Below are 27,877 nucleotides of genomic sequence, written 5' to 3' on the forward strand. Positions count from 1 at the left end.
TTGTGTCCCTCACGTCTTTATTTTCCCTCCTCGGTTATGTCCTTCACGTCCCTCCTGACCCTTGTGTCCTTTATATGTCCATCCCGTCTCTCCTCATCTCCCTACTCGTGTCCCTCATGTCCCTCTTTTCCCTCCTACTCATGTCCTTCATGTTTCTTGTGTTCCTTATGTCCCTCCTGTCCCTTATATGTCCTTCTTGTCCCTCCTTATCTCCCTACGCATGTCCTTTATATGTCCTTCATGTCCTTCTTTTCCCTCCTACTCATGTCAATTATGTCCTTCATGTCCCTCTTTACTAGGGTTGTCTCGATCCGTTATGTCCCGATCCGGTATTGGATAAATAATACACATATATAACACACAGCGCACACAGGACACAACAGTTTTGGGGTTTTTTTTGCGGGATTTGTTCAGGGACGTCCAGTTCACGCGACCGTCTGTCCCAGCGTCCGGGACTCGCACTGGCGCTGGGGGTCAGAGGCTGTGGGGCTTCTGTCATCTCCTTTTTATTTGGTAAGATTTTCTATCGTTTGGAGTCTAAATGTTTCAAATAGGCGAGTTTCATCGTTGACTAAAGCGCGCGTTGCATGCTGGGAATTATTTTGGTTGGCGGCAAGAAACACTAATTCAACACGACGGACGGAGCGAGAAAGCACGTAAAGGGTATTGATCCTGGTTATTTATTCCACTCTAACGGCAGACGACCCAAGACCCATTTGACCAGAAATTGGTCATAAGCATCGACGGACGACAAATCACCCTTTTCAACCCGACAAAAAGGTGAACAAAAACCAAATTTCTGGGTCAGAATCGCCAACTACCTGGACAAATATTCACTTGGGCGACATCCACAATGACTTGGTGGAAACTCCTGGGCCATTCACAGCAGAAAAGATGAAAACCTCCAAGAGTCTCGATGTGTTGTTGAACTTGTTGGAGTCCACGGTTTGTTAGGATCTTCTACGTTTGCTCTGCGGATGTTTGAAAGTCGTTTAATTCACCGTTAGCGGTTCTTTTCACTCAGAATACAGAAAAAGACATTTTCCTTCTTCCGTGCTTCTATTTGTGCATCTGATAATGCAGCAGGAATTTACCATTATCAGGGATAAATACATGAGGTTACGCACTGTGTTTGACGCTATCCTCTTTCTTGCCTCCGACTAAAATATTTCCCAGCAGCAACGCCGGCTTTTAATAACAATGACGTCAACTGAAACTCGCCTCTTCTTTGCTCTTAGTTCATTTCATAATGTTTTATAGAAGTATCGGATCGGGACTCGGTATCGGCAGATACTCAAAATCAAATGACTCAGACTCGGACTCGGGGACAAAAAAATGTGATGGGGACATCCCTACTCCTCACCCTCATGTCTTCTAATGTCCCACGTGTCCCACAGGTCCCCATGTCCATTATGTCCCTCTTGTCTTTCCTCATCTTCCTACTCACGTCCTTCATGTTTCTCGTGTTCCTTACATGTCCCACAGGTCCCTCATGTCCATTAAATCCATCCTGTCTCTCCTCGTGTCCCTCCTCCTGTTCCTCCTCCTGTCTCTCCTCCTCGTGTCTCTCCTCGTGTCTCTCCTCGTGTCCCTCCTCCTGTCTCTCCTCCTCTCTCGTGTCTCTCTCGTGTCTCTCCTCGTGTCTCTCCTCGTGTCCCTCCTCGTGTCCTCCTCGTGTCCTCCTCCTCCTGTCCTCTCCTGTCCTCCTCGTGTCCCTCCTCTGTCCTCCTCCTCGTGTCCCTCCTCGTGTCCTCGTGTCCCTCCTCGTGTCCCTCCTCGTCCTCCTCTGTCCTCCTCCTGTCTCCTCCTCGTGTCCCTCTCTTTTGTGTCCCTCCCTCCCTCCTCGTGTCCCTCCTCGTGTCCCTCCTCCTGTCCCTCCTCGTGTCCCTCCTCGTGTCCCTTCTCGTGTCCCTCCTCCTGTCCTCCTCGTGTCCCTCCTCGTGTCCCTCTCCTGTCCTCCTCGGTCCTCTCCTCGTGTCTCTCCTCGTGTCCCTCCTCGTGTCTCTCCTCGTGTCCCTCCTCCTGTCCTCCTCCTCGTGTCCCTCCTCCCTCCTCCCCTCGTGTCCCTTACATGTCCACAGGTCCCACAGGTCCTCATGTCCATTAAATCCATCCTGTCCCTCCTCGTGTCCCTCCTCGTGTCTCTCCTCGTGTCCCTCCTCGTGTCCCTCCTCCTGTCCCTCCTCCTGTCCCTTACATGTCCCACAGGTCCCTCATGTCCATTAAATCCATCCTGTCCCTCCTTGTGTCCCTCCTCGTGTCCCTCCTCCTGTCTCTCCTTGTGTCCCTCCTCGTGTCCCTCCTCCTGTCCTCCTTGTGTCCCTCTTCGTGTCCCTCCTCCTGTCTCTCCTTGTGTCCCTCTTCGTGTCCCTCCTCGTGTCCCTCCTCCTGTCTCTCCTCCTGTCTCTCCTCGTGTCCCTCCTCGTGTCCCTCCTCGTGTCCACATTCCGGAGAGGACACACGTGACTGAAGACTCTCCTGTGCGTCCTTGGACTCCTGGGACGTCTCTACAAACGTCTCCGCGCTCAGTCGTCCTCGTCCGGCTCTTTAAACCGTGGAATTCCAGTATTTAATCCGACGCCAAACCGCCGAAGAGTCTCGGAAAATCCCGGAAACGTCGGGATTTTAGTCGTACGTTGTCGTCTACGGCGGGAAAAAGCAGGTCCGGACTCACTTTTTTGGACTTCGACGGCGCTGCACCTGGTTTGGAAAAAGTGAAAAACAGAACGAGAGATTTGAAACGATTCGCAGCCGTCCCAAGTTTTCCTCATTTTCCGAACACATTCCGAGCGTCCGAAAGAAAACTGACTGTAAATTTCCCCGATCTGACCAAGATTGTAAAACTTCTATCAGGTTTTTTATCTCGTTTTCACATTTATTATCTTAATTCTAGTCTCGAGGTCGTTTATTTTAAGAAAACCTGTCGAGTAAAATGATCTTGCTGCATGGACGGATCTTTTTATTTTCATTTTAAGTCATTTTCGGATCGATTTAAGTGTTTATATCGTAAATTTTGGCCAAGCTTTTCGCCGTGCAGTCACCAAGGACACAACTCTCCCTCTGTGCTCGTCACTGAGTGTGTTTTGTTTACATGAGCTCGAGTTTCACGGTTATGATCAGGTTTTTTGGAGTATCCTGGTTCTGTGAGTGTCCACGTAAACGCAGAAACCTGGTTTCAGTTTTGTGGACATGTCAGGATCCCGGTTATGAGAAAAACAATACGACTTTTAAACCGGGGTAAGGCTCATAACCGGGATTATACCTTTAAACCGGGATAATACCTTTAAACCGGGATAATACCTTTAAACCGGGATAAAACTTTTAAACCGGGATAAAACTTTTAAACCGGGATAAAACTTTTAAACCGGGACAAGACTTTTAAACCGGAGTAAGGCTTTTAAACCGGGATAAAACTTTTAAACCGGGACAAGACTTTTAAACCGGAGTAAGGCTTTTAAACCGGGATAATACTTTTAAAACAGGATAAAAGTCATAACCGGGATCCGACTTTTAAACCGGGACAAAACTCTTAAACTGACGGTCATAAGACCATGGAATTTTTATTTTGTAGTTGAAAACCTCTTCGTTTTAATTGTAACTTTTGTATTTATTTAAGGACGAAAAAAAAAAAAAAAACGGGACAAGACTTTTAAACCAGGATCCGATTTTTAAACTGGATAAGACTCTTAAATTGTGATAAGGGTCATAAACCTAGATTTGACTTTTAAACCGGGATTAGGCTCATAACCGGGACAAGACTCATAAACCGGGATAAGACTTAAACCGGGATAAAAGTCGTAACCGGGATAAGAATTTTAAACTGGGATTAGGCTCATAACCAGGATAAGACTCTTAAACCGGGATAAGACTTTTAAATTGTGATAAGGGTCATAAACCTAGATATGACTTTTAAACCGGGACAAGACTTTTAAACCGGGACAAGACTTTTAAACCGGGACAAGACTTTAACCGGGCAAGACTTTTAAAAGACTTTTAACGGGACAAGATCTTAACCGGGACAAGACTCTTAAACCGGGACAAGACTTTTAAACCGGGACAAGACTTTTAAACCGGGACAAGACTCTTAAACCGGGACAAGACTTTTAAACCGGGATAAAACTTTTAAACCGGTACAAGACTTTTAAACTGGGATAAAACTTTTAAACCGGGGACAAGACTTTTAAACCGGGACAAGACTTTTAAACCGGGACAAGACTCTTAAACCGGGATAAAAGTCGTAACCGGGATAAGAATTTGAAACTGGGATTAGGTTCATAACCAGGATAAAACTCTTAACCCACGATAAAACTTTTAAACCGGGATAAGAATTTTAAAACAGAATAAAAGTCATAACCGGGACAAGACTTTTAAACCGGGATAAGACTTTTAAACCGGGGATAAGATTCGTAAACCGGGATCCTCGTGCGCATGTAAACACACTCAGTGACACACGAGTACTCGAGTACATGTTCTGTGGGAGTTTTTTTCCAGTGACTTTGTGCCATAATCCATGTTTCTACTGCAGGACTTTGAAGTATTATGATTCTGTTCATGTTTGGCTGAAGACGAGGCTCATGTGATCTGTGTTCACTCTGATTAACTGTGTCGCTAAAGGTGCACCGTGTAACTTTTCTTGGCGGAGGGTCCGTCGAGCGCTTTTCTCCACGGAGACGTTATTGCAAACCAGACCAAGGTATACAGGTCAGATCTGTGGAGAGGCGACCCGCTCACAGTCAGAATGTCTGTTTTTCTAGGTGTTTTTGACTCTAAAACCACCTTTAATTGAAAAAAATTGTAAGGTAGATCTGTTTAATGCCACACTGCGGAACATTCCAGGCAGAGCGATGACGTCTCCATAGAAACGAGCAGCTGACGGGCCCCCAACCGTTTATTATTTTGCATAATTCCTTCAAAACAGGTGATTTTGCTTTCTTCTTACAGAACTTTAGGAAAGTTAAGATTATTATTTTATTTTTTTTATCAAAACTTGACTGTTCGTTTTGATTTTCCTCTGGATTAATGCTCACTGTGTAACTTTTCTGGTGACGCCATGGAGATGTTTTGGACAGTCTGGAACGTTCTACACTGAGACCATAGATCTATAATAAAAAAACTGGAGATGCCAAAATTTTGCGCCACATACGGACTGAACCAGGACTGAAACCAGGACTGAGCCAACCAGGACTGAACCAGGACTCAGGACTAAACCAGGACTAAAGAGCTGAACCGAGGACTAAACCAGGACTGAACCAGAGCTGAACCGAGGACTAAACCAGGACTGAAACCAGGACTAAACCTAAACCAGAACTGAACCAGAACTGAACCGAGGACTAAACCAGGACTGAATCAGGACTAATCTCGGACACTCAAATCCTATTTCAGTCCTGTTTTAGTCCTAACTCAGTCCTCCAGGCTCAGTCCAGGCTCAGTCCAGGCTCAGTCCAGGCTCAGTCCAGGCTCAGTCCAGGCTCAGTCCAGGCTCAGTCCAGGCTCAGTCCTCCAGGTTTAGTTCAGGTTAGTCGTCAGTTTAGTCGTCCAGGTTTTAGTCCAGCTCAATCCTGCTTCAGTGATAGTTCAATCCTAGTTCAGTCCTGGCTTAGTCCTCCTTGTTCAGGCTTGGTTCAGTCCCAGTTTAGTCCTAGCTCAGTCCTGGTTGAGTCCAACTCAGTCCTGTTTTAGTCCTGGGATCAGTCCTAGTTCTGGTTTAGTCCTCCTGGCTCAGTTCTGGTTCAGTCCAAGTTTAGTCCTGTTTTAGTCCGTATGTGGCACAAAAGTCCAGCATCTCCAGTTTTTATTACAGATCCATGGTCAAAATTGGATAAAATGGGTTTTGGAGACAAATAATGAAGAAAATAGTTTAGTTTTTTTTTTTTTTTTCATTTGTTTTTCAAATTAAAACCAAAAGTAAAAAAACGAACTGTGGAAAATCATACAGACTGTTTTCGTGTCATTGCGGCGTCAGAATCAGTAAATTTTAGAATCGTGTCAACACTGTTTCAGAGAGACAAAGGCGACTCACCAGAAAAGTTCCACAGTGCAGCTTTAAGTGGCTTCAGCGTTCCTGGACGGTTCTTTGTTTGCATGCGCCCTCCTCCTCCTCCTCCTCCTCCTTTTTTGTAAACGTTCGTATGAATGCGCCGAGACCGTGGCTGTTTTTAGTCCTTTTTATTTTTGTAACAAAATGTCATTTGGTTCACACAATTCAAATAAAGTCGTGTAAGAAAAATCTACACAAGAAGTCGTCCCCACATCATTGTCCCACATCATCCCCCCCGACCCCGGACACCGGACACCAGGCCAGACCCACAGCTCGATTTTACACACAAACATGGAGACAGACGAAGAATCTAGACACTCTGAAACCGTTTTTTAAAGAGTATCAGGACTAAGACACGGCAAAAACTGATCTTAGTGAAAATTTCTTTAACTCCGACGCCTAAATTTACGTTCAGACTGCAGCCCGAAGTGACCCAAATCTGATTTTTTCACCTCTATGCTTCTGTATCTGATCTTTTAATGACCCACAGCTCAATTTAGACACAAACATGGAGACAAACGAAGAATCTAGAGACTCTGAAACCGTTTTTTAAAGAGAGTATCAGGGCTAAGACACGGCAAAAACTGATCTTAGTGAAAATTTCTTTAACTCCCATGCGTAAATCTACGTTCAGACTGCAGCCCGAAGTGACCCAAATCCAATTTTTTCGCCTCTATGCTTCTGTATCTGTCTAAAATCGAGCTATGGGTCATTAAAAGATCAAACATGGAGACAGACGAAGAATCTAGAGACTCTGAAACCGTTTTTAAAGAGAGTATCAGGACTAAGACACGGCAAAAACTGATCTTAGTGAAAATTTCTTGAACTCAGGACGTCTAAATCTACGTTCAGACTGCAGCCCGAAGTGACCCAAATCCAATTTTTTCGCCTCTATGCTTCTGTATCTGATCTTTTAATGACTTTAAATAAACGACAGATCCGATTTGTTTTCAAATGTGACCCAGGACACTTGGATTTGTGCTCCTAAAACCGATACATATCTGATCTTTTGACATGAACGGTCAGGTCACATTCATCCCACCTACACGTCAGGCTCAGAGTCTCGTCAACGGAGGGAAAGCAAAGTTAAAGAGTTTATTATTCATATTTGTGATCGATGTATTCAGGCGTCTTATCAGAACCGGTTCCCACGAAGTGAAACCGACTCAAGAATCACTTTTACATTTTTCAGTAAGTGTAACTTTTCTCTTAAGATGACAAGTTTAACCCTCGTAGACCTGTACTGCTGTTTTTTTTTAACTTTTCTATGACCCAGTGAAGCGCTCCGCCTCTAAAAAATTTCGAGCTTTTGCGTTGCCTTGAATGTTCCACAGTGTCGCTTTAACTGCAGCAGCCTCTAAAAAAGGGCAAGCAGGTGTCGCAAGTCCACGCACCGTAATAATGGGGGAAAAAAATGGTTGGTTTAGCAAAGAAAACACCTACAAAACGCAAAAACGCAAGCAATAAATTAAATGCTCTAGTGTGGAACATTTAAAGGCAAAGCAATCTCCATGGAGACGGGCAAGAAGTGGCCCTCAGTGACATATTTCACCTTTAAGATTTCATTTAACGGCGCATTACGTAGCTGAGGGATTTTACGAACGTTAAAACATGAACCATTTAAATCAAAGTTTCGGTGACACTTTAGATTAGAGATCACGTATTAATGGTTAGTTAATAGTAAAATGCATAATAAGTGCTTAATTAATGTATTTTTCGGACTATAATTCGCACGTTTTTTCATGGTTTGGGTGTTTCCTGCGACTTGATATATTAAAATGTTGAGACTGAAGCCGTGGAGAAGGCTCTAGTTTTTTGTGTCAGTATCTGCTGCAAGTCGTGAAATCTGCAGCTGAAAACGGAAATCGAGCAGCAGAAAGAAAGTTTGGAGTGAGAGAGAAACTTGTGACACCGGGAGGATGAACCATGAAACTTTCCTGAAGTCACTGGATGGACAAAGTCTGGACTTCAGTGACACCGAAACCATCCATTCAGAAAGACCCGAATAATTCAGTAAATATAAACCAGGTCTAGTCCCCAACTAAACCAAGGTCTAAACCAAGGTCTGAACTGGAAGCTGTCCTAAACCAAGTCTAGGTCTAACTGAGGTCTAAACCAGGTCTAACCATGAACAGAATCAGGACCTGGACTAAACAAAGTCAAAGTCAGATCTAATCCAAGGTCTAAACCCCTAAAAACCAGGTCTAAACCCAGGTCTAAAACAAATCAACCCTAACCAGAATCTAAACCTGTCTTTAACCCAAGAACCCAGGTCTCCAGGTTAACCGAAGGTCTAAACCAGGACAAAATCAGGACAAAATCAAGTCTGAACCGTGGAACTAACCCGAGGTCTAAACCAAGTCTAAACCAGGTCTAACCATGATCAGAATCAGGACCTGGATTAAATGAAGTCAAAGCCAGATCTAAATTAGGTCTAGCCCAGGTCTAAATCAGGACTAAATCAGGTCTGAACCGAGGAACTAACCCGAGGTCTAAACCAGGTCTGTTCATATGTGACGTTCCCCCAAAAAGTGCAACTTAAAAATGTTTTTTTCCTTCTTCATTATACATTTTTTGGCTGGTGCGACTTATAGTCCGAAAAATACGGTACATTTTTGTTAGTATTTATAACGCATTTTTCCATTTTTTTCCCATACAGTAGATGTTTTTGTGCTTACACTGAAATCTTAAAAAGCTTAATAAAGTTAAATTTAATTAATACATTAATAACCAAATAACAGCCAATTCGCAAACCTGTGGTCCATTAACTAAAGTGTTACCAAAGTTTCTTATTTGACTGATTTCAAAAATACGAAAATCAGAAAAGTCAAAGTCGAAGCTGAAAAACATTTAAATATATATATATGTGTGAGTCAGACCGGTTTAATCTGCTGAATTAACCAGTTATTTTTTGCAGTGAGAATTTGTAGAATTGTTTAGACGTTTGGTTGGAGGCGTCGTCTGCAGGAACCGGCTGAGACAAACCACAGAGGAGCCGGAGCAGAAGGCACCTTAAACACGTTCAAATATTTACTTAAAGCACAATCATTCAAAGAGGATTCACAATTTGACTTCGTCCGTTTGTTCTGTGGCCTCCCCGTGTGACAGGCTCCGCACGACGCCACAGAAATAAAAAAAAAATAAAATAAAAGTAGAAACGTGAGCAGTTTTTGTGTGAAGTCGCCCCGCGGGTCCCAGGTTTCGGACGGGTCTTGGGAGGAGTAACTTTTCAGTAACTGCGGGCGCCCGGCCTCCCCGTTCGTCCACAGGAGAGAGGAGGCGTGGCCCGTGGGACCGAAGACCGGCCCCAGACCTGGTCCGGTCCGGGTAAAGTCCGGGATGAGTTCGGGCTCGGGGGCTCATAATTCGTCTTTGCCAAAGTCGTCGTCCAGTTCCACGTCGCTGAGGTCGTAGTCCTCCTCCAACGGAAGCTGCAGAAAAGAACGGAAAACAATCTGGATTATTATCAAAACCCCAGGACTTAAAACCCACCCAGGACTTAAAACCCAACCAGGACTTAAAACCAACCCAGGACTTAAAACCAACCCAGGACTTAAAACCCAACCAGTTTTAAAACCAACCCAGGACTTAAAACCAACCCAGGACTTAAAACCAACCCAGGACTTAAAACCAAACTTAACCAGGACTTAAAAACCAAACCCCAGGACTTAAAACCAACCCAGGACTTAAAACAACCCAGGACTTAAACCAAGGACTTAAAACAAAAACCAGGTCTTAAAAAAACAAAAAACCAAACTAAACCAAACTACTAAAACCAGGTCTAAAACCAAACCAGGACTAAAACCAGGTCTAAAACCAAACCAGGACTAAAACCAGGTCTAAAACAAAACAGGACTAAAACCAGGACTAAAACTAAACTGGACTAAAACCAGGACTAAAACTAAACTGAACTAAAACCAGGACTAAAACCAAACCAGGACTAAAACCAGGTCTAAAACCAAACCAGGACTAAAAACCAGAGGACTAAAATAAACTAAAACCAGACTAAAAAAACAGGAAAACTAAAACCAGGACTAAATCCAGATCTAAATCAAAACAGGACTAAAACCAGGACTAAAACAAAACAGGACTAAAACCAACTAAAACAGAATAAAAAGGACTAAAACCAGGACTAAATCCAGATCTAAATCAAAACAGGACTAAAACCAGATCTAAATCAAAACAGGACTAAAACCAGATCTAAAACAAACCAGGACTAAAACCAGAACTAAAAAAACGGGACTAAAACAGGTCTGAGTATCGGGGCAGGCGGAGGTGCGCCCGCGTAGACCGTCGGGTGACCGCAGACAAAAGGACCAGTACAGAACCTGACTTGAATCATTTTCATTAGAAAATTAAAAAAAAATAAAAAATTAGGGTATAAACGCCTTTGCCAAACCCAAACCTGCTTTAAGAGCGAAGCAGAACACATTCTAGAAGAAATTAAATGACTAAATTATTATTACCACAGTTATCCTGAATTTTAATTACTATTTACTAATTAAGAAATGTACTTTTACAAACAAAGACAGTGTTGGAAATGTGACAAAAAGGTTCCTGGTCCGACTATAAACATACCCGCCCCCGGTGAACGTGAATCAACAGAATTAAATAAAGGACAAAGAAGTGAAAAAGGTTCCTACAGTGTGGAAAAAGACGAGCACAGACCTGTCCATCTTTTCCATCCCAGGGCTCCACTTTGCTGATCTTGGGCATGTTTCCTCCTCCCAGTGTGGCAGTAGAACCACGGCCGACCGACAGCTCCCTACAGCAAACACAAAAACACACACACAGAGGTTATTTCACGTGTAAAAGTATCGTCCTGTTTGTAGTTCGTATGTCGGCGTGTACCTGAGGAACTCGTGGATGCCCGTCTCGCTGAAGGAGCCTCTGAGCAGAGCAAACTTCATCTTCCTGGTGTTGATGGCGGCCATGGCGGGATACCCGAAGCCCCCGATGCCCAGAGCGGCCTCCAGGTCCAGCTGAGCTCCGGCCTCTGTCCACAGCCACCTACACACAAACACAAACACACATAAAAATACACACGCAAACACAAAAACACACAAACACAAACCAGGGCATCAGGAGCAGCTCCACACATATCATGTAAAATCAGTGTTTCCCAAACTTTTTTTCTGGAGACCCATATTTTGAAAGTCACAAATCTTCACAACCCAAGTCAACAGACATTCATTTGAAAATCACAAAATAAATGCGTGACCATTATTGAAAATTAATGCTGATTAAGTGATCATGTCTCTCTGAACAATTATCGTATTTTTTGTATTATAAGGCGCATTAAGTGAAACAAATGGACGACACTTGACTTTTTTATTTCCTACAAGGACGACTCAAATATAGACTGAGTAATAATGGGTTTAGTTCAGCTTTGAGCACGTTTGTTTACGTTTTACAGAAATGAAACTTAAAACCATATGGCTCATTTGCATAAACTATAAGCAATAAAAAAAAAAAGCTCACTCTTTGTTTTTTGTTCGTTGGAAGTGGTTCAGCTGCTGTCGGGCTAAAGAACATGACTCAGAATTGACAAAATCGGCACACTGGATTATAAAGGTGCATTGTCAATTTTTCAGAAAACTAAAGGATTTTAAGTGTATCGTAGGCAAAAAAGTGAGGAGCAGAGGAAAAAGTGAGCAGAGGTGCACGGAGATGTATGTATATCACAGACCTACATGCAGATCAGATCGTGACAAGGCGACCCCCCCCCAAAAAAATGGGGCGACCCACCTGAGAGTCGCGACCCAGTCTTTGGGAAACAGTGATATAAGTTACAGGTCATATGCAAACGCAAAAGGTTTATTATGTGGCCAAACCGGCTTGTCAGAGCCTGATCCCGTCAGATCTCAGGACCAGGCCTGGTCAGTATTTGGATGAAAACACTGGGAAAATCAGGAGCCACAGGGGGGCGCCAGACTCAAAACTGTCACTGTGTCCAAGACACTTCACCCTCATTGTCTAGTATGAAAGTGGTGTGTGTTGGTGGTGGTGGGAGGGGCCGATGGCGCAGATTGGCAGCCTCGCTTCCGTCAGTCTGCCCCAGGGCAGCTGTGGCTACAATAGAAGCTTATCATCATCGGGTCTAGAGTGAATGAATAAAACTATGTAAAGCATCTCTGAATGTCCAAATAGGGCTATATAAAACTGATGCATTATTATTATTATTTTAAATTTAATTGTTTTGAGGAAAGGTCTCTAATATTTTCCAAGAGCACAAAATCGTCTTTATCTGACAGTCAGTCTCTTGTATCAGCTGTGTTTTAGCACATTTAACTCTCAGAGTGAAGTTACAAATCTGACCCTTGGAGACACAGACCGAGACGTCAACAGAAACAGAACCAGGCCTTACCCCCACATCTTCTTCTTGTACTTGTCGGCCATCTTCATCATCACGTCCAGGTAGGCGTTTCTCCCAGAAGCCCCTGCACCAAACACACACAAACACACACGAGTTACAAATCTAACTCCAGTTCTATGAATCCAGGATGTTGACCAGCAGAGGGCGCTGCTGAGAGAGTGGCTCGTGAGCGTGTAAATGTACCTGTGTCCAGGATGTGAGGCAGCACGGCGATCACACACAGCTGACTGTCCTCACACGTCTTCTTCAGGGCGTCTTCATTTATGATCTGAAAAAAAGACGACATTCTCTCAGTCCCATTATAACAACTTCTCGCGATACAATATCATCACTGTATGAACCTCACGGTACGATATTTATTGCGATATCGTGGGAATGTGATATTTTGTGGAGGCTTACAAAACTGAATACTTTTTCCTCTTAAAACGCCTTGACAAGACTTAATCCAAAGAACTGAGACTTAAAAGTGTTAAAACTGTTATTTCTTCTTGTCGTCTGCACTGAAATGGAGCAAAGGATCATGGTCTATGTAGTTCCCTCTGTGTTTTTTTTAGCTATTGCTGCACCAGAACTCTTCATTTAATCAAAGAGACTTTTAATTCGATATATTGTGAGAACTTTGACGATACGATATCACGATATTTCGGTTATTTTTACATCCCGAACACTTTTCAGCGTGTTTTGGTGGATCTGCTTTTGCGTTGTTTGCAGTTTAACTTTAAATGGAGCGAAATTTAAAATACCTGGACAGTTTTTCCTACATGAAACTCTAACAGCAGCAGCAATGGAAGTTTATGACGTGAGCACAGACCTCGACGAGTTCAGGAGGCGGGGCGTTGTCGGAGAACAGGTCCAGAGCCGCGTTGATGATGTCGCCTCGAGAGCGCCCCCCCTGGTAGTCCTCGGGCTCTTCTCCTTTACGGAAGATCTTGATGGTGGGGAAGCCTCGGATCTGCACACAGACACAGATGTAAACAAACGTCTCTGTGGAGCGTTGAGCCGTGTCTGTCTCCTGCACGCTGGACTCACGGAGTATCTGCTGGCCAGGCCCTGGTGCACTGTGGCGTCCACTGCTCCCAGCTTCACTCGGCCTTTGGTCTGATCTTTCACCGATGACGCGGCGGCCGCCCACTCCGGCTCCAGACTGCACGACAAACACGGAAATGCAAAACTCGTCGTCAAGTGTTCAGGCACAGATCTACACATTCTTACATTACCAACGGAACAGCAAATGATCCAAATATCTAGATTATATTTATTATAGTGCAGCTCGAATATGGAAAAAAATCATTATCATTGGTCAATACTGAAATCACAATTATTCAAATGATTATTTTTAGTTACACAATGCATTTATTCAGCAATTCTCTCTTCAAAAAAAAAACAAAACTTTGTTATGAAATTTATGGAAAACTTTCAAACTGAAATAAATATAGGCAACAAATATGAACCTTAGACAGTTTTGATGTATAAAAATAAAATATGCTTTAAATATTTGTCATTTTTTTCAAAATAAAACCAAAATTAAGAAAATGGAAAAAAAAAAAATTTGGTCCAGTTTTTGATTTTGTGTTAAATGAAAAATGGAAAAAACGGATAATGATTTTTCCCGTTTCCGTCACTTCAATCTTGTTCCAGTTCAGTAGCCTCAGTCCCAGACTGTTTAAGTCCTGGTTCAGTCCGTTAGTTCCATTTTTAATTTAAACACAAAATAAAAACTGAAAAAAAAAAAACCGAAATTATCGCTACAATTTTGTTTTGGAACAAATTAGAAGGAAACAGTTTTTTTCGTTTTCTTATTTTTGTTTATATTGAAAAATACAATAAAATAAAATAACTTTCAAATGAAATAAGGAAAAGAAAAACATTTATGTATCCAAAATAAACTATATATCCAGCTGTTCTACAATCTCTATTTTAAAAAAATAAATATAATATACTTATTTATACATAAAAAATCCCAAAATAAACACTGTTAAGCTTTAATCGTTTCAACTCAATTATGAGTTTGGAAATCAAAAATGCAATCAAAATTCGATTAATTGCACAGCCTTAATTTATTACACCACTTCAAGAGACACAGAAAAATGCCCTGTATAATAACTCAAAATAAATAAGACAGAGCAGAAAATGTGTCCAGAATGCACTTTTCAAGCCTCTGACAGTTTAGCAAACACTTTATTCAAGTGTTACATTCTGTATTACTTACGGTTAAAAACGATTATTGTTGTCACAGATTTTATTTAAAAAAAAATGCTTATTCAGTGAAGTGAAATTGACAGGTGAAGTTTGAAAAGTACTCAGATTGAGCAAACTTTGTGTTGGGAGAAAATGTCAAAATGTAGAGACAAATTATGTGGTTAATCAAAATGATGATTACATAAATTCAGACTAAAGCCGCTACTTTTTCTCACACTTTGTGCGACTTAAAATGTACGAAATATACGACGTTCAAAATTTTGTATTTTGTTGACTGCATTCAAATAGTCGGAAATACGTACACAATAATTTGATTTTAACGTGTGTTGTCAGCTACTATTTCAACATTAGTTGATTATTACAGATTTTAAGTGAAGTGAAAAAGGGCAAAACTCTGGTTGTTTGTGGAGTCAAAATGTACAACACAAATAACACGTGTCCCAAAATATTTGACGTCATTTCGCACGGCAATAATTTTGGCAGTTCTTGTTGAAATAACCTCAAATTTTCACAGAATGTATATGAACAGATCAAGATTTGATATTTCGTGGGTTTTTTTGTTCTGTTTTCAGGTTGCGCTGTGATTTGAGAGAAGTTATTTTGTGTTTTGGAATCTGCTCGCATACAGTCATCTTAGACCAGGCATGTCCAAACTACGGCCCGTGGACCAAATGCGGCCCTCGGACAAGTTTTTCTTGGTCCTCAGGCTCCAAATGACATGGCATCATTTAGGAATTAACTTTTTACTGTAAGTTTTTTTGAAAATCTACTTTGATAAAGCTAAAATTTAATATTTAGTGTCGGTTTTAAGGATCTTAGCGTGTTTAAAGACTCATGGATCATTCTAACGTGTTAAACATGCAAATATTTCAATTATTCACTGTAATGAGTCCCAGTCTGTGACCCTCTGCTTCATCTGTGTTTAGATATGTGACCCTTGATGAAAAAAGTTTGGACACCCCTGCCTTAAACTGTGCAGCCTTCAAAGCAAAATTTGGAAAAACTTAACAAATTTGGACTTGGTACCAAAAATGTAACAAGGAAGTCCGAGGAAGGATCCAAAAAAGTAAACTTTTAATCTTTCTTCTTCAGTCTTGCTTTCAAATCCTTTTCGGTCACATTCACTTGACTTTATTCAGAAACTTTTATTAATTGATGAGCTTAAATGAACCAAAGAAAATGTATTGTTTGTCTTTGAGCTCAATAATTGTGACTAATATCGTCTTTGTAAAACCATAAAAGATTAAAATGATGAGAGAACAAGTGAGCAGAGGTCTTACTTCTTGCAGTGTCCACACCAGGGGGCGAAGAACTCCACCATCCACACGTCATCACTGCCCAGGACCAGTTTATCGAAGTTATCGTCCGTGAGCTCCACCACGTCCTGCCCCCCGCTGCTGCCGCCGCCGCCGCTGCTGCCTCCGCTCTGCAACACAACACCACCTCAGACATCAGACAAGTGCCTACGACAGCTCAGACCACTCATTTACTCAAGGTGTAGTTCCTAGTTGGGAATCAGGACGTCACACTAGGGCCGTTTTGTGAGTTTATATCGAGTGACCAGATTGGGGATTATCAAAAAAAGGACGACACCGGGTTCGGGGACGATGTTTGTACTTTGTAACCGACGATCTCTGTTGGCGTTTGACTTTAACCCTTCCAGCCTGACCTGGGAATATGCTTTAAATAACCGCGCATAACTTTCCAACCATAAAACATAGAAACTTGCTTTTTTTCCCCTTGAAAAGCTGAGAGTTGCTGTTTTTCGAGCATATTTCCGGCATTAACGAGCGTCCAATATGACCTTTGTTTTCCTCCAAACTCGTGCACTCTGTCCATTCTGATTGGCCCAAACTTTGCCAAAGAGTCAAGTGAGTCAAAAAGGTTTTCTGCTCTGAGTGTCTATGTTCGTAACAATTGAAAAAGCTGCTTTAAATGCAGTTATTTCTCAAATAAATGGAAAATTACACCATGGAACTGCAGGAAGTGATGCGGCTCTGCGCCCTGGACCTGACACCAGCTGTTTCCATGAGCTGTTTCCACTTTTTGTTTTGTTTTGAGGCAATAAGTATATTTTAATTTGATTTTGTAGCTAAGGCCTGAAATTGAGCATTTTTTTTTATGTCCAAAAAGTTGTTTATACATGTTTGCTGAGTGTTTTGTATGAAAAAGTGTGAAATTTATTTTCATTTGTAATTTTGGTCCTATGGTTTTTATTACAGCCATATGACACTACAGCAGCAGATTGTGAAATAACAAGTTCTACTGAAAAAAAAAAAAGGGATGTAAAACACTTCATTAGGGGATAAAAGCAGAAGTTTTAATAGCAAAATTAAGAAAAAAAAATCCAGGTGAGGACAAATGGATGAAAATTGCCTTTATGTCTGGAAGGGTTAATATTACAAATATGTACCAGGGGGTCTGGGGTTCTCCCTGGGGTAATTTGGGACAATTTACTGTATTTCATTGCATTTTACGAAGTTTTTCAGCTGGGATTTATGAACGTGTGAGGTCAATTTTCATCAATAAAAATGTGTTGTAGAGGATGAGACATGAAGAACTGCATTATGATCGTCCAACCTCTCCACAGTAGCTAAAATGCCTTCGTAATAATACAGAGAGAGAAAGAGAAAAGGAAAATTAAATTATAAATTGGCCAATACATAAATATAAGGGGGCCTAGCAGAAGTAATGTGGTAGTGCAGCATAACCACACGGTTTTATTTAATTAAATTTGTTTGTGTTTGGAAGGAAGGGGTGGGTTAGGAGTGAGGAGTTTTGTTGTAGGTATTGTTTTATGTTTTGCATTTTATTTTTATGCTTATTATTGTATTTTGTTAAATTCTATTGTCTTTAAAAAAAATATATGTATAATGTCAGAGCTCACCAAATGTTCCACAATAGTTATGATTATGGATGTTAAATGTTAAATGTGTCTGAGAAACGCCTTGCTACTAAAAAACGGTAAAAGAAATCGTTCTTATATCAATGTTCCCCCATAATAACCCTCTTTGTGCCGTTATTGCACAGACCTGCTTGTAGCTGGAGCCGCCGGACTTCCCGCTGAGCCTGTCTTTGACCAGAGACTTGAGGGCGTTCAGAGCTCCTTCCACGATGGCCTGGCTGGTCCGACCTCCTGCAAACACAATGCTCATAATGTCAGCGCTGAACTATTCTCAGCTACAGGGGCCGAGAACCGCAGTACTGATCTAAAGCAGGTTATAAAAGACGTACAGACGGACATTTTCAGGTATAAAATAAGTAGAAAAGGCACCACAGGCTTTTGAAATTCAGGTGATGTGTATTTGCTCAACAATTCACCAAGGGATTTTGAAGTGTGTTATCCAGCAAATAATTAGTCAGGCTGGCACCACCTAGTGCCTCCGCTCAATTTCATTTCTCTCCAGCGACTAGTTCAGGAATCAGAATACACTAGACGGTTCACAAAAACCTGGGAAGTGCGAGTTCGGGCACCAGCCAATCAGAGAAGAGCCAGACATACTGTGTCGTCAACGATTCCCAAGATCGAGGATTTAAAGCCAGAACAAAGAGAATGTTTGGTGAATTTCATCAAGGGGAAAGACGTTATTGTGCTTTTTTCTTGGGAAAAGCTTAATATACCAGTTAACCCCGTTAGAGGTGCATTACATACGTCACGACCAAATAGCAGCGACTGGTTAAATACAAAAAAAGTCCCTGCCAACTGTCGAGTGAACGAATCCTAATGCTGCGAGGTCAGGCTGATGAATCAGGCTAACAAATAATTCCAACATAAAGTCAATTATTACAGAATTATTATAGAAAATTTACCTCTTTAATAACCATCTGTCGTACTTATATTCAGAGTACACAGAATGTACTTTTTAAGTTTGTGTGACAGTTTAGAAAACACTTATTTAACTTGGCCCCACATGGGAGGAGCATAATAAAAATGATTATGTATAATAAAAAAAAATGTGTCAGTAGACAACTTTATTCTGACAGTTAAAAAAAAAAAAAAAAGCTTAGTCAGTGAAGAAAATGTTCCAAAATGACAGTAAGAAAGTGAAGTGAGCCTCAGATCTAATCTCAAGTTGAAGATGATAAAGTAAACTCTCACGGATCTGAGCAGACCAAAGTAAACACGACACATCCGGGAGCGTTCAGGGACGTCTGCACAAACACCAAACACACTCTCTGTGTGAATGTAAAGAGTGAAGGATCTGCATCATCACTGAGCAAGACTTGACAGTTTAAGATAATTGCTTTTAAAATGATGTCAAGTTTTTGTGACACCGTGTAGAATGAAAAAAGCTTGTTGTTCTCTTACCCTGGTATTCTTCGGGCTTGTTCTTGTTGCCTCCAAACACTTTGATGGTGGGGAATCCTCTGATGCCGTACTGTCCTCCCAGAGACTTGTGCTGGTCTGCGTCCACGGCTCCGACCTTCACCACACCCTGAACACAAACAGCAGAACACAACACCGTCACTATATCACTTTTTTTTTAAATTATTATTACTTTATTACGGTAATTCCACTTATTGCCGGAAACAGTCTGCGCGCAATAAGAGTTACGTAAGCGTCTTGTTAACGTTGGTGGCGTCAGTCACACAGTGGACGAGGTCGTTAATAATCGTTGTTGTTAATAATCTGATTCTGCATCATTTTGAGTAAAAAACATCAAATATTCCTGATTTTTTACTGGGCTAGCGCCTTTATGTTTGTACTGAAAGTGATTTTTTAAATAAACAATATGACACTAACAGTAGGGCAGACATAATTTAAAGCAGCAGTGATCTCATATAGAAATCAATTCTCTATCAATAATATTTTTAATGTGGTTAAGGAAACTCTGGGGTTTTTATTTTCTTTTAGCAGATGAAACATCTTATGTGAAGATTTTCTAGTCTTTGCTTCTCTACAGCAAATCTACTCATGGAGACTTGGGCTCAACAGACAATTTGAAGAGAACAAACATGAATTTGGAGGATGTGGCTCATGTAGTTTTAAAAAACATGACAATATCAAATAATCCAAAGTATTCAGATTACGTTACTCACCTAAAGTAATTTAATGGATTATGTTACAAACTACATTTTGGTGTATGTAATCTGTAACCTGTAGGGGAATATATTTTAAAAGTCACCTTCCCAACACTGACTGAACATCTTTACAGCACTCTTAAAAGTTTGTCATTTCATGCGGTTTACTCGTAATATAAAACACTGGAGAAGCCTTCACGTTGGTTGTTTTCATTGGGCGGCAGTGGCTCAGTTGGTCGAACGTTTGTTCCACTCTCAACATAAACGTCATCGGCACAGGTTTGCATAAATACTGATCGTTTAATTTGATGATACAGTATCAATATTGTGAGTTTCTATATTAATATATCACCAAGAGTATTTTTTGGTATATTCAGATTTTTTTTATTTTGTGAAAGAGTTTTGTTGCTTGTTTGAAGGAAGGAAACTTGTTTATGCAACACATTTGACATTTTCACTGTTTTGAGTAAAACTGGTGTTTTTGATATTACATTTTCACAAACTTAGTGGTTTATCCAAGATTTTTATTATCACAGGCTTTAGTTAGCCTTTATGTTTTATTGAACCGTATCAAACAGATTTAAAATATATCGTATTGAACAGAAAGTGTACTGTATCGAAAAACGTGGCCCATGTATCGAGATCTGCATCATAAAAAAAAAAATTGCTGTCATTTGCCGTCTATGACTAGGCACTCTTTAATTTTAACTCTTTAATTTGAACGGTCTATTTTGCCATTTTTGTTCGTCTTTACACCAAAACATTATTTTATTTACATTCTGTCTGCGCCCTCACATTAAGGTTGCGCGATGTTCATTGATCGGCTCTGTTTTGTTTTTTTTTAAAGAGAAGTCTAAATCCAATCCTCTGTCAGTAAAAGACCATTTAAAAGATTTTAATAAGAACAAAAATTTTATTGAATTGTAAACTGTGATGGGTGATCGCACGAGGAAAAATCTTGACTTTTGGTTTTTACTAAATGAAGATATTCCACAGTAAACGCGTTGTAGATTTGAAAGTGGAGCCAAGTCTTGTGTAAAAGCAGGTTAGAGGAGGTCAGGACGCGTTCGTTTGTATGAAGTGCATGAATATGGATGAGTAGCACCGCCCACGTCACACCTCCTGCTCAGTGTGCTACTCTCAAACGTGCCTCTGTAGGTCTAGCGTTAGGCAAAGCTCACCACGGCAGCGCACTGACAACACAAACAAACACAAACGCACAAGTATTGGATATCCCTGTAACGTTTAACTGAGATGGAGGCAGGTCAAATGTCCATTGTTCGCCTTCTACGACCTGCCGAAGCATTATTTTACAGTTTCGCACGCTGTATTTTTACGGATTACATAACTTTGTACTCTTATATAATCTTTATACTTCAAGTTCTCTCAGTATTTTTCAAGCAGAGGTCGCCACACACTACTATAACTGCAATTTGCTTTAGTTCGGGGATTGTGACGGACACAGAAACGCAAAATACAAACTCAGGAAACGTCGAAAATAATGAGAAGACGTTCCTACTCGTGTCTCGTTTTTTTAGTCTTTGTTTACTTAAGTTAATCTACACACCAGTTACTTTAAATACATGTTTATTTGGTTATATCTATTAATTTTGTCACATAAATCTTACCATCTTACCTGTTACTCCGCATGGTCTGGAGACAAAAGAGCGGGCGTGACCTTGGTCGGCCATATTTGTAGTTTCTGGGGGGAGGGTTTAGGCCCAGACCATGTGAAAGGGAGAATCAGTTTCAGTTCTTTTGTTTTATGGATTTTGTTTGTTTAAGTTTTGAGCAATTTAAAGGGGACTTGGGCCCTTGTGAGAAAGTGTGGCGCACTGTAGTAACGGGGAAAGTTTCTAGAAGAAGTAACCTGTGTTTGGTGGCGCTGACCCAGAGGACGTACTTCTTGTCTGGGGGAACTATAAATTGGGAGCAGCTCAGCCAGTCTGGAGGGTCATTTCTGTCGCTTTTGACTTTATTTTCCACAAATCCACGATGCGAGAAAGAATAAATATTTTCGGTAAAGGGACATTTTTGTGACTGCCTCCTATTTTAAAGAAAAAATCTTGACTTTTTTTTGTTTTTGCTGGGTGAAGGTGAAGCCGACCAGTCCCCTCTTATTTTATTTTAACAACCAACACTTGTAGCCACAGCATTTACAACTACATTATCTGTTTGCCGCGTCTACGAGCATCTGCAGAATGTAAACACGGAGCGCAGAGGACAGACTGGACCAGCAGACTCGACACGTGGACTCACCTTGAGGGCCGTGGCGGCTTTCTTCCACTCCGGGGCCAGGTTCTTACAGTGTCCACACCTGAGGGAAAGTAAAACAAATATGTAAATGTATTCAGATTTAGGCAAAGTTTAACCGTTTCTGATTAGATAGACGGTTATAAAAGGTGCAGACTTGATAGAATTGATAAAACGTAACAATAAGTTCATAAGTTCAAGAAATAAAAGAAATAAATTTAGTGTTTGTTGTTTTGTCAGTAATTGTGGACACTGGGAAAAAGTACAATTGACATAGTGTGGCGTTTTATGACTTTACGACTCCACCTGCAGCTTTAGAACATTAATTAAGTCATTAAAAGACACTCCTAAATGATTTGGAGAAGCAGAGGACAAAAAGCACCGTGAACACAGCAGAAAATATGCAAAACTTAAAAAAAGACTCGATGAAAGTGATAAAGGTCTCTGAAATATCGTGATGTCGTATCGTCAAAAGTCTCACAATATATCAGATTACAAGTTCCTTTACTTAAATGATTTGTTATTTAGTAGGAACAGCTGATAAACATCGGGAACTACATTTCCCATGATTCATTTCAGCGCAGACAACATGAAGAGATATGTTTTTGACTTGAATTCTTGGGATTATGACGGAAATAATTCACACCGAAATCTTGTCAAGGTATTTTAAAAGCAACAAAGTGTCCCATCTACAATATCAGGCTCTTCAAAATATCGCAGTAAATATTGTGAGATGCATATCGTGATAATATCGTACTGTGAGATTTGGATATTGTTATTGTTACATCCCTAATGGTCTCACTTTGCACAGACTTGGTGATCAGATCTTGACCAGTTTCATCTTTCTACACAAGATTCTCTGTCTTTTTTTTTTTTTTTTTTTTTTTAAACACTTGTGTGATTTGCCAATACACATTTTCTAAACAAAATTTCAAATTAGTTATAACACAATATTTTTATTAATTTTTTTCCCCCCGTGATATAAAGTACAACTATACACATGTGTACCCACTTTCACATATGTTTTATATTCACAGATATATCTATGTTTATATAAATATATATACATATACATCCCACAAGTACCAATATGTAGATAAAGAAGACTTACACATGTCTGGATACACATATCCACACATATACAAGAAAAACATTAATAGCTATTAAATAATTAGAATAAAGCATAAACATCATTATTATTTGTTATCATATATTATCATAATTATCATTATCATCATTATTCTTCTTATTTTGATTTTTTTTTTTTGTTTGTTCGTTTTTGCTGTTTGTTTTATATTGTAGAAATAGCTCAGCATGTAGACAGACATTGTTCAATTGATTTATTTTTATTTCAGTGACACATTAAGCTTTGTTTTTTTACGCAATACAATGATTTTTTTTTAAATTTAATTTAAATAAATAAACTAAACATCTAAAAATTTGAATATGTACAAATAAAGGAATTAAATAAATAAATAACATAAAATAAATCAACACAAATTTGTTCATTTTATTTATTTATTTACTTTTTTTTTTTCTTTCCTAAATTTCAGACACAACATTCTAAAGTAACGACTAAAAATAACTTCAGCCTTTGCCATTTGATAATTACTCAAATTGTGATTTATTGAATTGTGATTCCATTGTAACATATATTGTAGCCCTGGTTTATATTTATTCATGTATTTTGTGATTTTTATGCAAATACAGCCCAGGTGAACTTGGACATTTTACTACACCAGGAATGAAGTACTCTTTTCTCTTACGAAGGTGATTTTATTACTCAAAAATACCTGGAGAACAGATATATTGTAAGTGTGACCTACCAGGGGGCGTAGAACTCGACGAGCCACAGCGCGTCGCTCTGGATCACCTCTCTGTTGAAGTTGGACGGAGTCAGTTCCACCACATCGTCGCTGGAGGAGTACAAGGCCTGAGCAGAGACGAGCAGGGAGCAGCCCAGAAGACCTGCCACAGAGACAAACAACAACTCAGATCAGACAAAAGACAACAGAAGAATGTGACAAACGTAAAATTTATATTAAAATGTCCATATTACACTAGTTTCTGATCTCTGTTTTAATCAGGAGTGTGCAAAATTACAGTATTGATATATCGCCAAGAGTATTTTTTGGTATATTTTACTGAATTATTTTGTTACAGCTGCAGTTTTGTTGCTTGTTTATGTGACTCATTTGACATTTTCACTGTTTTGATGATTAAAATGTTTGTGTTTCATATGAACTTTGCACAAGAAGAAGTGATTTAACAAAGACTTTTAGTATCACAGCCACGATTTAGCCTTTATTTTTTATTGAACCGTATCGAATCGATTTAAAATATATCGTATCGAATCGTATTGAATTGAAAGCTCACTGTATCGGCAACTTCTTAATGATCCCCAGTCCGAGTTTTAATGTAGTTTCCTCATCACAAACAGACCGGGAGTTGTGTTTTGTTTCATTCACACAAGTTTATTTTTGCAGAAAACACTCCGTTCCATCTTGTGATGTCATGTGGTGACACAGGACGCGCTCCACTGTGTTTTTAAACTCCACTAGGGCTGGGTATCATTCAGAAGTCGCCGATACGATACACAGGCCACGATCTCGATACAGTGAGAATTCGATTTGATAAGATATATTTCAAATCGATTCGATACGGTTCAATAAAAAATAACGGATGCTGTGATTCTAAAAGTCTTTGTTAAACCACTTCTTTTGCAAAAGCCATCGCTGTCCTGCTTAAAGTAAAGTTCTCACTAAATACTGCAGCATTATTAACTTTATATAACTCTATAATTGCACCAGATCTGGAGAAATTTGAGGGTCAACATGTAAAATTCACCTACAACCTTTATTTATTTTACAGAAAAGGACCTTGCGAATTATCACCAACAATCTTTATAGAGCCATCCAACCCATTATTTGTTCAACTTAAAGTGTTGAAAATGCAGGATATTGTCGACTTAAGTGTCCTCAAAGTCAAGTTTAAAACAAAGTGCAATGTTTTACCTGTAAATATTTAAAGCAGGCATGTCCAAACTATGGCCCCTGGGCCAAATGCGGCCCTCAAACAAATTTTTCTTGGCCCTCAGGCTTCCAGGTGAATTGGCCCAAATTACCTTGCATCAATTAAAAATGAACTTTTTACTGGAAGTTTTTTGAAAATCTATATAATTTAATATTTAGTGTGTGGTTTAGTGTGTGGTTTTAAGGATCTTAGCATGAATAAAGGACTAATGGCTCATTCTAACATGTTAAACATGCAATATTTCAATTATTCACTGTATTGAGCACCAGTCTACGGCCCTCAATCGGCCCCTGCTTAGTCTGTGTTTAGATACGTGGCCCTTGATGAAAAAAGTTTGGACACCCCTGATTTAAAACTGTTTGAGACAAGAAACAACCACTACAATTCAAGAACAGATTCAGAACCAAGGTTATGGAGCACTTAAAAAACATTTTTTTTAAATCTAAGAAAACTTAGTTGTGGTGCATAATAGTGAAGATTTCTGTTTGCAATTGATTAATAATTGCGCCTGAACTGAAATGTCCTGATTTGAAATGATTTAAAGTGACGATCAGTGTTGATGTTTTGTCTTGAAAAGGGAAAAAGGGGGCAGATAACATGAGACGACTCTTCTTCTTTCTGCTCCTTTTCATTCATTTCTTGTATGTTTGAGGTTGTGACACTGTTGATGTCTTTTTATACTTTATGAATGAAATAAACAAACAAATATAAATAATAATTAATATGAAACACAAACAGTTTAATCATCAAAATAGTGAAAATGTTAAATGTGACAAATAAATTAGTTTCCTTCCTCTAAACAAGCAACAAAACTGTAGCGCTGTAACAAAATAATTGACTAAAATAAACCAAAAAACACTCTTGGTGATATATCGACACAGCATCATCACTTTAAACGATACGATAAAGATATTTTGCTATTTTTACACGCTCCTAAACTCCACACACCTTCACTAGAATCACTTAATTCCAGCCCTGGAGTTGCCAATCTCTACTGACCTAAAGATAAAAGGAGCTGTTACCTTGAAAACTACCACTGCATGACATCACAAGGTGGAACAGAGCGTTTTGAGCATTGGAGATGTAGACAGACTAATATTAAAGTGTGATTCAAACATGTGTGAATGAAAAAAACACAACTCCAGGTCTGTTTTTGAGGAGGAAACATCATTAAACTTAGACTTAGACACACATTTTATTGATCTACAAGGGACATTTTGTGCATTTAACACTCACAAGACTCTATTCTGCTTAATAATGGACCTTTAACACAAAATCTGGTCTAAATATTGCGTTATGACACCTCTGCAGGTCCAAGCATCAACATTTAAACGATCAATAATCTATCCTTGGCAGGGCATCTGACTCACTTTGTTGCATCACTTTTATCTGTGTGTGAATCATTTGTTTTTTGGGTCTGTCCTTTAAAAAAAACAAAACAGATTTTGTGCATTATTTATTTACTATTTTACCTTTTATTTTACTATCTAATCATATTCACTTAAAATTACAAACCAGATGTCACGTGCTGAAAGTTACTCTTACTTTCCCCAAATACTTGAGTAATTTCCTGGGCTATTATTGTGCAAATCTACTCGAGTATCATTTTGAAGTAACTTTACACTTACTTGAGTACATTTTTTGGCTACTCTACTCACATTTCTTTATGAAAACACCCAAATCTTCCATTTTATTTAGTCTATTCTTTTGTATGTTTTAAGAATTCAAACGCACTTTACAACTTATTCAGGCTATAAACCACAGAGTTACGAGTAAAATGAGTAAATAAGTGACCACAGTGGGCATTGAGCGAAAAAGTTTAAGGCTAGAACTGATTTAAACGCAGATTTTGAGCTGAAAAATGAGAAAAATGTGGGTATTATGGTTAATTCATTGCATCAAATGGGCCCTGCCAAATTTGTATCATAACGTAGCATATTTGGCTACCAGAGAAAGCGCGGTAAAACACAGCTTTACTAACGCGTTTTTAAGCTTGAAATCTGCGCACAGGGAGTTAAAATATATCGTCTTACCAAATAGAAACGGAGGCATGTTGTCGGTAAGTCCGCGGTTGTCACACAAACGCACCGTCCCGCTGCACTATCCGCCCCGCCGCCGCTGCCCGATATGTACCGCCCGGGAAAGGCTCACCGTGGCCCGCGCTGATTGGCTCTCACTAAGCAACGTGGAGCGCCAGCCAATCAGCGCGCGCCGTGTAGTTTTGTGGAGCTGGAGAGCGGAAGTAACGTGCAACTCGTGTTATTTTCTTTTTTTTTTTTTTTTTTTTTTGGTTAAGATTTTTTTTTTTTTAAATAGATTATTAGTTTTTATATTTAGCGGTTTAGTTAAGGTGTTGTGAATTATTATTATTATTATATTAAAAAAAAAAAAAAAAAAGAAAAAGAATGCTACTTATGGTGACCTGACGTTCCTTTTTTAACCCGGAACAGTCCCAGTTTTGAGCCTGTGTCCCCTTTCCCAGCAGATTTATCCAGAAACATTGATTTGTCCCAGTTTTATACAAAGTTTTATACAAAAATGTCCCTATTTTGGACCAATTTGATCCTTGCCAATAGTAAAAAGAGGCATAAATTATCATAGTTTGAATAAAATACAAAAAAGCTGCTTTAAAATGACCAAAACGCAAAGAAAATGTGATTATACTGCCTCACATTAGTCATGAATGGGCTGAGTGCGGAACAGTTTCCCTTAATTTACGCACTTGATTCGCAGTTTTATTATTACCAACCATCACAAACCGGGAGTGACGCAGTTTTTATTTTGAAAATCTGGTCACCCTATGTTTCTGTATATTCAAGCTGAGTTCTTCTCTCAAACAGAAAAAAGTTAGAATAAGTTAGATATTGAGTGACGCATCAACAGCGGAGATGTTCATTGCCTGTGCCCCGCTTGCTCGATCACGGAGCGGGGAGCTGTACACCAAAGCTCCGCTGAGA

At 39.8% G+C, this 27,877-nt stretch overlaps 2 protein-coding genes across 2 annotated transcripts in view; one reads left to right on the plus strand and one right to left on the minus strand.

The window, feature by feature from the left end:
• LOC110174841 (hippocalcin-like protein 1) overlaps positions 1-4,627 on the plus strand; it is a 52,332-nt gene extending 47,705 nt beyond the window's left edge. The window contains exon 6 of the mRNA XM_055149754.1: positions 4,615-4,627. Coding sequence (XP_055005729.1) covers positions 4,615-4,627 — 13 coding nt within the window. The remainder of the gene's footprint in view (positions 1-4,614) is intronic.
• A 4,179-nt stretch (positions 4,628-8,806) lies between these two features.
• Positions 8,807-27,073, minus strand: pdia6 (protein disulfide isomerase family A, member 6). The gene is made up of 13 exons (XM_055149578.1): positions 26,954-27,073; positions 23,714-23,855; positions 21,894-21,951; positions 18,922-19,048; positions 17,645-17,748; positions 15,893-16,038; positions 13,443-13,557; positions 13,225-13,365; positions 12,597-12,681; positions 12,405-12,477; positions 10,889-11,047; positions 10,706-10,802; positions 8,807-9,468 (listed from the first exon to the last, which is right to left on the minus strand). Exons 1-13 carry the CDS (start codon positions 26,970-26,972, stop codon positions 9,397-9,399), a joined length of 1,338 nt encoding a protein of 445 aa, XP_055005553.1. The 5' UTR covers positions 26,973-27,073; the 3' UTR covers positions 8,807-9,396.
• Positions 27,074-27,877: the final 804 nt, after the last annotated feature.

Source organism: Boleophthalmus pectinirostris, unplaced genomic scaffold, assembly GCF_026225935.1.
Source record: "Boleophthalmus pectinirostris isolate CB_2022bp ecotype Guang Dong unplaced genomic scaffold, ASM2622593v1 HiC_scaffold_13, whole genome shotgun sequence".
In the NCBI taxonomy this organism is placed as follows: Eukaryota; Metazoa; Chordata; class Actinopteri; order Gobiiformes; family Gobiidae; genus Boleophthalmus; species Boleophthalmus pectinirostris.

Coding starts and splice junctions, on each gene's coding strand:
- pdia6 (XM_055149578.1), bottom strand. Junction 19,049..21,893: donor AAGCCGCCACGGCCCTCAAG/GTGAGTCCACGT, acceptor GTTTGTGTTCAG/GGTGTGGTGAAGGTCGGAGC. Junction 13,366..13,442: donor GCCTGGCCAGCAGATACTCC/GTGAGTCCAGCG, acceptor GTCTGTGTGCAG/ATCCGAGGCTTCCCCACCAT.